General features: G+C 36.7%; 1 protein-coding gene across 1 annotated transcript in view; it reads right to left on the reverse strand.

Moving 5' to 3' along the window:
* Positions 1-375: 375 nt before the first annotated feature.
* LOC107090960 (matrix metalloproteinase-17-like) overlaps positions 376-10,041 on the reverse strand; it is a 140,439-nt gene continuing 130,773 nt past the window's right edge. Inside the window, exon 11 of the mRNA XM_015384622.1 lies at positions 376-1,735. Within this exon, the coding sequence (XP_015240108.1) occupies positions 1,410-1,735 (326 nt within the window). The 3' untranslated portion in view covers positions 376-1,409. The remainder of the gene's footprint in view (positions 1,736-10,041) is intronic.

Genomic DNA, 10,041 nt, shown 5'->3' on the forward strand with positions numbered 1-10,041 from the left:
TGTAGATGGATAATATCAACACCAGAATAATAACCATTGGGTAGTGAAATAAAGGATTAGATATTATCTCAGATATCTGGATTCTTAACAAGCCTACTTCTAAGCTTGCTATCTTTGCCAACTGCTGTCCTAAAGCAGCAGCAGTTGAGGGCCGCACACTGTGACTGAAAGCGCTTATGTTAATTCGCAATATCCTATTCTTTTTTCTGGAATTGAGGAGGTAAGAGAGACACTTTACCAATGGAACAAGACAATTTATATTTTAAATAATAATAAAAACAATTGCATTGTCTTATTTCAAATGCATGTTATCTAATTATCTTATTTTAGTAGGATACTTACTCATTCCATTGGCAAAACATCTTATTTACCTACTGTAATTAGGGGCAAATACACTTAATTTAAGAAAATTATACTTATTTCTAGATTGTTCTAGCAGTGATTTTATGATCTTGTTACGTAGCATACCAAGGATGTATTTACTTTATTAACTAGTTTTTCAGCTGTGGATAAGGGAACTTTTACCAATAAGCTCACAGATAGTTACCTGTGAATATCTAACCTATGCTATCCTATCCTTGTAAACTGCATGGTTAATATATATGACATAAATATAAAACTGTGGGAGAAGTACAATGAAAAGTTATTGTGAAACTGTAACTTTTATATAATATTGTGGTAACTGGCCCATGCCTACAATTGAAAGGAAACAGCAGAACAGACCCAGACATCACCGGAGGTAAATCAGAAGAATATTGTTGTTTTAAAGAAGGATTTCATTCTAATTTGAACTGCAATATACTTGCTGAGCACCAAACAAAAGACAGCAAGCAAATCACCCACTGGGTTAGAATTACAGTTTTATGTTCTGGGGACAATAAATTACCATAAATCTTCTTTATAAAAGAAGCTTTGGTAAGAAGCTGTACTTTCCAAACCTGTGTATCAGTTTTGATGTGAATATTCTCAATTTCATGCAGTTTGACCCTCCAGCCTTTTATTTGTATAACTGCATTCTTTAGATGAGTCACCGTTAAAATCTGTAATGATAAAACTACCTCTATGTGAACATTCCTCTCTATTTAGCCCTCTCAGCATGGATGAAGCCATGAGTAAATATAACTTATATTTGTGTGCATCTTAGCTTCTGAAACACCAAACTCTGTCATTGTCAGTTGACAGATAATTGTTTGTAGAATGGCTACTGCAAGGCTCTTTAAGTGGCCAGAAGATGGCATATGAAATAAATAACCCCCAAGAATTAACAGAAAAAGAGAACAAAACAAACTAAATAAACTGTATTTATACGTATGATGAAATCCTTCCAATATGTTTGTTTTTTTGCTGAGCATCCACTAATTAGTCTCTCTCTTGAACTGAAGACAAGGCCTCAATCCTGTGCTTCAGCATCATAGGAGTTCAGAGAGCCAGGTCAGTGAAAGCGTCCAAAGAGGTGGCAAAAGCCAAAGTGGAGATGGGGATAAGTGGATGGCTGAAGGCGAGGCGGTGTCAGAGGTGCAGGAGCACACCTCGTATCCGTTCTCTGCATGGTCTGGGTGGCGGTGCACGTTGACCCTCGTCTCTGTGCTTTTGGCTTCCGTGTCTGGAGAGTCCGACTGCATCTCGGTGCAGAGCAGCCAATCCTTCGCAATCAGGCGGGGATATCCTGCCTCCACCTCCATGTCACTGCCTGGCACTCGCCAGTACTCCTTTCCCTTGAAAAAATAGGAGGATCCTATAAACAGAGATTGAGAGAGAAAACATGGTTGGCTTAGGGTTTAATTTGAGTGAGTACAAAAACTTAAGAGAACATAAAAAAAAGAAATCATGAACTTTAAAAAGCACTTTTTTGTCATATCACATCACAAGCATCAATGCACCTAAAAAGGTTTCATTCAATCTCTGTCTTCGTGCAAAGCTGACAGAAACATACTCTAAAGGACTCTTAGGTGTAATTGCAGCGAAGTCAATGTGGTTGAATAAAAGCCTAGAACATTCTTTAGATTTCTATTTGCAAAAATATTAGATAAAACAAAAACTAAATATCAATTTCATGCCTTTTATGCACTTTGTTTTTTTTCTCTATGAGAAATTAGTTTTTTCCTCAGGGACATATGAAAACTTACAGTTTGCAGAGAAGGAGCAAAGCTGCTGTTTCCACATTAAAACTTCTGCACACGTAGATGCATTAGTTGGAGTTTTAGAGTGATGTCATTAAAGAGATTTTCAGAAAGGTGAGGAGAACAAAATGACCCCAAAATGAGAGTTTACAAGGAGACCAACACAAAGAGCTGATTTTTTGCCTAGAACTGCAAAAAAAGAAAAATCACAAAAGTAATGAGAGGAAAATGATCATTATCCCAGAAAGGAAATGCGCTTGTTAGCTCAGTGTCCATAATGAGCTATTAGCATGAGCGAGTTGGTCAGAGACCTGGGTTTTTAGAAAGGCTTGGAGAGTTTGGACTAAATCTGCAGGAATGAATTCCCATTTTTCTTTAAGACTGCTCACAATGGTGCGATGTGTGTGGCCGTGAGTGTGTGTTTAGGGATGTCTAATGAATACTGCTAATGAAGTCAGTCTCTGTATGGCATGTGTTTAGAATTCCAAGGAGGATGACAGCTGAAAGAGGTGCAGACTAATTACTCTGAGCTGAAAATGTACACCTTTGTTATGCTTATAATTACCCAAATAAGCAGTTTTTCCTCATAGTGTTCAGTTGATCAATAACCTTAACCCAGATTTGTAGAGAATGGGGCTCGGCAGGGTTGCAAGTCATGTTTAAGTCATGTTTGATTTTGTTTATTTTATTTTATAACATCCAGCTGGACCAAACCAATGCTTTTCAGTTCATACAGATAATATTCCAAAGGAAACTACTGTAGGGTGATTTTTCTTTCTCTACCAAAGCTATGCAGACTTTAAGTAAATCTTCCATAGTTCATATTTTTGTGTACTTTATACCTATATTGTTGACACATAACATAAAAATTCAAAATACATTTTATTATTCCTACACTTTTATATCAAATTTGCTTTTCCAGCTTCAAATTGTTTAAGTTTATGTCCTTTTATTTGGTTTTTATGTTAGCATCCAAGATTCATATTGGAATTTTTGACAAAAAAATACTGCACTGGTCAGACTTTAAATATGTATGTTCAAAAACCAGAGAACTGATGGAGAGCGATGGACAGAAGCGTGGGCAAATACAGCTTTTTTTAAACAGCATTAAAAGCACAAAGATTTCTTTTAGCATCAAGCAGAACTATAAATATTTCAGTTCTTTACTTTTCTGACTCTCCTGTTTGTTTAACATAATAGATTTTGACAGCCCTCTAAAAGGCTCCTGCAGAACTTGCTGACATCCTGTGGAGGAAATCAAATAATTTGAAACAGCGGATTTAAAACATGCAGAAGTGGAGCGAATAAGGTAGGTAGCAGATCACTGAACTAAGAGTTGCTGCAGCAAGCAAAGTGTGATGAAGCATTTGGAGAGTTTCTTAAAGCTAATACTGATAATACTGATGTTCATTAAATTACTTGATTCTTAAAGTCTAATGATCTGGATAAACTAAAATAATAAAGAACTCCTCTCAGTGAAACTCTGCAAATACAGCAGAAAGACTTCTGATGGCTGGTTTTCAAACCCCTAAATCAGACAAAAAACAACAACTCCTCTATTAATGTTTACTGCAGATAAAAATATAATGTCAAAAGCAGACTATCATAAAGCTCTATTAAACACACTGATGGGGTTGCAGCTGAAAAGCATCCTAAGCCTAGCTAACATAGGAAAAAAAACAGATCAGCATGTCCCTTCTGACAAAAAAAAAAAAAAAACAGGTTTGTCAATGCTTGAATGTCCTTATTTATATTTAAAAATACATATTAGGTTCTTTTTTTTTATTCAAGTGTTTCTGCAACAGTGCAAATGCTTGAAAGCTTGAGCTAACATAAGTTGCTTAGTAATTAGTAACCTTTCTTCAGCATCTAAGGGACAAAGCAAATGTCAGCAGCAGGATGATGTGACACTTTTATCCTGACATTATCCCTCAACAAAATGATCCCATGCATGTGATTAAATCAACACATTTAAACTGAATATCTATAAAGTTTATAAATATTCATATTTCATATAGGGGCAAACATCTTGACATATCCTTTCAGGTTTGTTTTTTATACTTAGGTCCTCAAACTCTTAAATTTTGCCTCTGTTTTAGGCTGCACCAAGTTCATTGTCTGCATACCCCGAAGGAATCCTTTGCTGATGTGCGGCGTAATAAATCCAACACCAGCTTTTCAATTTTTCAATGTGTTAATGCTTAAGGGAGGAAAATATTTTATGAAAAACATCAACTTTATTATTACATCAGCTGAATCAAAGTAACATCTGTGATCTGGCATTTTGATGTTAAGCCATTAAAACCTTAAGATATTCTAACCATTAAATATGGCTTGATGAAGAACCTCAGTGAATACGTCTCCCTTAGTAACTCAAGTCTATCATTTGTTTTAGAAACCTGTATAAAAGCAGATTAAACAGTAAAGGTGATTCTAAACATTTATATTCTACATTTATATGCTAGAACTTTTCAGTTATATAATTGTATTCTGTTATATCAAGAAATAGAATAGAATAGAATAGAAAAATACTTCTTATTATCCCACAGTGGGGAATTTCAGGTTTGTCAGAGGCAAAAATGAATAATGATAATTAAAAAGGTTTGTCAAAAATAGAGCTGTATATAGATCTTATTGTCTCGAACAGAAATCAAATAAAATACAAAATACTATAACAAAATTATAACAATACAATAGCAATACAACAGCTAAAAATAGTACTTAGGAACAGGTTTAGATATTTGGGTACAAAGACATGTTCTATTATTGCATGAATTATAACATGTAACTATTTAAGTGATAAACTTTTTTATCTCAAGCCGCTTCAGAAATCAATCCAAATTTTTTCAATCTAAGCTAATCATTAAGTCATACTCAGATCCCATTACTGTATATAGTCCAGGTTATTTCCCTTCTGGTCCACTACATTTTCCTTTCTTCTAGATGTTTACTGTCATATTCAAGGCAGAATTGTTTTCTTTATAAGAGAAAAGTCAAAAAATATCACATGTACAGACTTTGCCCTGGTAACACTCACATTACCTCCTTTAGCTACTTGTCCTCTTATCAGTATAAATGGAAAAGAGGATGGTGAGATGAAGGTTATAAGTAAGAAGAGACTATTTACCAAGAGCTTAACCAACAGATCAGCTCATTTAGAAAAAAAAGAAGCCTCCTTTAGATGAATCAACAGGTTCCGCTTCAAATATTAATTTCGGGGCTAGAATGAAAAAAAAAAAAAAAAAAAAAAACATTTTGTGGAAATTTTTGGAACCCCTGCATGTCAGACACAGAAAACAGCAAATTCTTAAATTCAAGAAATCTGTGTAATAATAACACCCGTCAGTTATAATAACACCTTTTTTTTTATTTTATATTCTGGGTTTTGATAAAATTACTTCAAAATCATCTTGTCTCACCTGGCTTAGCATGTGCTGCTTTTTATTAAATGGAAAAATGCAAATGCTACAGTCCCTGCAGAGAGCATTGCTCAGGAAATCTGTTAACCATGTGTGCCTCAGTGAAGAAAAGATCACAAAAGGCTGAATTATGTTCGAAAGGGGCCATCAGTGATTAGTGATGACCTTTCTGAACAACTGTCGAGCACTTTGTCAGTAAACTATGAACCGGTTTGTGGTATTTAGAAGTAAACAAAACAGCTGCCATCCATCTGGCTCCCAGACTCCTTCCATGATAGATTTTCATAAACTTCACAGAAAAAGAATCCTCTTGAGGGACCTGATTAATCGTAAACAAACAGAAGGAAGCACCTATGATAATGAAATGTTTTTCATGCTCAGCAGCTTGGTGACAACATATAGGTGCAGAAAATAATGGAGTGTTAACTGTGGCCGACCACAAGCTGTAAAACTACAACCTGCAGAGTGAGAGGGGAGGCTAATCATGCACCAAATGTTTTTATGAATCAATGCATCTTGAAAGTTGGAAAATCTTAGAAAAGTAGCAAAAGTCTGAATGCAGCAAAGTTGGAACCAAACAAAATCTAATTTAAAAACCATAGTAAACAATGACTATTTTGGTTTTTAATCATTGCAATAATTAATGTAGAGAACAAATAGTAGTTTTATATATTTTACTTAATTCCTTTTAGAGGACATGTTAGAGGACATGAAAGAGATGTTTAATATAAAGATAGTGGCAAAAGGTTTTCTAACCTTTAAACTTTTGATGGCTTATAATCTCACATTCACTCAATACAGCCTAAAATGACTTTAAGTAACAGTACTGCATCACTAATTATACAAAAATAATGCCTTGTTTCAGAATTTTCTTTAAAAAAAATAATCTTTTATTAGACCCCCCTTCACTTTCAAACCTGCAATAAAATCCAGTGCAACCAGCTTCCTACAGAAGTTACCTAACCACTACACACAGACCACCTGTGATTTGTTTAATCTCATTATAAACTCCTCGGTTCTGTGAAGGTCTCTGAGGCTTATTAGAAACAACATGAACGAGATCAAATAACGCAGCTAATAACTCTGCAATGAACCCGAATTAGGTTATTAAAAGACGTCTGATATCTGAAATGAGAGTAAGACAAAACAGCAAACCTACCACCAAACACCCATTTACCTAAACTGACAAAATGGGCAAGAAGGGATTAATCAAAGCAACAGCAAAAAGATCCATGGAAACTCTGTAGGAAATGTAGAGCTCCTCAATCCAACATGAGTACCTGTCGATCTTATAGTTTTTATTTATAGACTTCACAAATCTGGCCTTTATGGAAAAGTATAGAGAAACAAGCAGCAGTTCAGAGACAGCTATAATGGTTTCCAATATATTCCGTAAATTTATCTCAGAAAAAGTACATGGGCTAGACAATGGCAAACATGTCAACCCACTGAAGATCTAACACCGTTCATCAATGACAAACAACACAAACCCCCTGAAACTCTAAAGTAGTAAGCGTAAGCGTTCATCATACTGTAGCCTAAATAAATGATTCACTACGCCTCTCTAGAGTTGTAGCGGAACATGTGCTCGTTCTGAACCATGGAGTCAGACAACAAATATTTCATTCACAGGTGATCACCCTTTCTATTCAGAAAACAACAAAGACATGTGATTTGTATTACTTTTTTGTTTTGAACCAGAAAGTCTACTTTCCATTGTAAATACACCAAACAATGCTGGTAGACAAAGAAATATTTTTTGTAACTATTGGGGAAAAAAAATCTAAATGAATGTAACTTAGTTTTCTAAATTGTAAACAGGATTATTTTTGATAAACGGCGTCCCCTGCAGATATGGGGGCTTTAAAATGACCCCAACTGCGCTGCTGCAGCATATTGGATCAAATGTTAGACGAAAACATAACCTAAGAGTTGAAAATACAGGAAAAATCAGAAACAACACAAGAAGAATGATTGGAGTTTCAATTATTGAGAAATAACGTCAATTTTCAAAGGGCCGCCTTTTAGAGAAATATCGAGATGCAGTTTTATATTTTATCGAAGAGGTGATGCAAATCAGAGCTCCATGAACTCACCTGATGGCTCAGTCAAAAGAAGAGGCTATTTTTCATCAGTATATTGAAAATAAATATTGTCAAGTAAAACTGATATGGAGGTCGTTCCGGCCTAATTTTGTTTCCCCATAAAAGAATTATCAAAGTAATCCTATAATAATATAGAAATCACAATTCTGCGTGAAGGATTATCAGCTGACATTATAACGGACTGTCTGGAGCAGAATGAGGAACTAGTGGCTGTGTTTCAATCTGGCGGCTGCGTCCTCCAAAGGCCAGATTCGTCGGCCGATTCCGATAAAGCGTGGCGCCATGGCCTGCTCGGATTCAAAGACTCATTGGGCAGCTGACAAATGGAGCTATCTTTTTGTCCGTTTGGAAGGATGGGTTTGCTATGTCCTCTCTAGCCTTGGGTATCTTGTGATTCATTCAGAGTCCAAGCAACCCGGCTGCTCCGTACTCAGAGTAAAAAGGGAAATGGCAATGAACGGTGGTAAATATTTTAATTACAGTTTAATATAATACAAGTATGTGAATTGTTCCATCTGAAATGAATGACAACATTTGTTTTAAATAGTCAGTGAGTCAGATATGTGGAGGGTAATGTTTGTTTTTTGAAAGGTTTTATCTGTCCCTGTGAAAATGGGTTTAGCTGACATTTAAGCTCACATTCCAATATCTGTGCATTGAGGGGAATATAAATCTGAAATCTGCGACTAAGGTGCTGCTGAAGCTCCTCAGAAAACAAATTAGCAGACAGAACAGTAGTAAGCAGTTCGACATCCATTATTTGTCTGCTTTGTGAATCAACCGTCATGGCTGCCAGGTGACAGAGCACACGCTGAGTAAGGGGCGGTGAAAGGTGGAGAAGACTGGACTTGTTTTCGAATTTATGTTAACACCAATGTTAACATAAATCAGAGCTCCATGAACTCACCTGATGGCTGAGTCAAAAGAAGAGGCAATGCCGCAGACACCCTGCTGCACCTCTCCAAAATTGTAGGTGAAAACAGACAGTGCCGCAGACAGGAGGCTTCTGATCGGTCAAATCTACTGTACATCCGCTCTACACTATGCCTATTTCCTACTTGGTACCTACCATCTTGTTTAGTTTGTATGACCACCATTGTGGAAAACGACTCATTAGGTTGGACCAGCTAGAAGAGCGAGGTGCGCGAGAACACTGGGACCCTTTTTCCACCTGGATCCCTGCTCTTTTTGGCCCTCATGTCCCTCCGTTGTCACACAAACTTGCCCCCACTTCCTCACCGCCTCGGCTGTATCTAGACCCACAGCTAGTTCCTGATTGTCGCTCTTGCTTTGTGGTGTCAAATAACTTAGTGCCGACCACGCTTCTATATTGGGCATAAATAAAAAATATCTGCGACAAGCTGACTGCGACACACTGCTGCAGGGAGTATAACCAGCCCTTGACGCTTCAAAGATGTTCCAGAGAGCTAATAGAGAAATCCAGGGATCAGCCTTACATTATTTATAGACTCTACCTGCACTTATGGCTGAGAAGTCGGTGGGTTTTCTTGGCTACCGGTAAGATACTATTCCTTATGAACAAAACCGTTTTTACAACAAAACAAAGTTAGAAGTGATTTGCTTTACCAGGTAACTTCCTCTTAGAAAAGACAAAGTTGATGTCCTGTGGAAATTAAAGGTTTTAGGAACTAAGTCTAGCATTTCTCCATCCCTAAAATAACTGCCAGACGCTTGCTAATAAAAGATTATTATACTTCAATTTGGTCAGCGCATTCTCAGAGTCATTGATTTCCTGATGGTATCCTGAGATATGGAACAGCTATAGGTGAGGGTTCTATAAAATGAAATGAGGTTTGTTTAAAGGAACCTGTAATGATCATCTGGTCTGAGCTATCGTGAATTGAGGCGGACAGAAAGATAATGGACAAGTGTCGGCTGCTAGGTCGTCCACCTGCCTCTTGCAAGAGGGTGGGGCCTGAAAAATTAAGACAGTAAGATGGTCGGCGAATCCGATCAGCATAACGATCTCTCAGGATCCTCTCTTGAATAACGTTCTTAGAGAATATGGCTGAGATACCGAACCCGGGTGGGTTATCTCAGCCGAGGCCAGGACGGACATGGGGGGTCTCAGCAATGACTCAAGATTTGAACAAAGTTTTGGATCAATAAATAACCACTGGATGTTTACAAAATGTCACATCAAAGAGTTCTAAACTTTTCTTCAAACTTGCTAAATGGATTTGAGAATAGACAAGCACTTTTATTAGCCTCATGTCAAAATAAAAACAAGACAGCTACCAGCTGCAATCATTGCATCTTTATATTTAATAGAAAATATTTTTTGGTTTTGCATGATCCCATTCAGAGAGGATGTTTTTTTTTCTCCTCAGTGTGTTTGGTAATTGTACCAAACCATAGGACTGCCAAGAAAACATT

This window comes from Cyprinodon variegatus, unplaced genomic scaffold, assembly GCF_000732505.1.
Source record: "Cyprinodon variegatus isolate N-32 unplaced genomic scaffold, C_variegatus-1.0 Scaffold318, whole genome shotgun sequence".
In the NCBI taxonomy this organism is placed as follows: domain Eukaryota; kingdom Metazoa; phylum Chordata; class Actinopteri; order Cyprinodontiformes; family Cyprinodontidae; genus Cyprinodon; species Cyprinodon variegatus.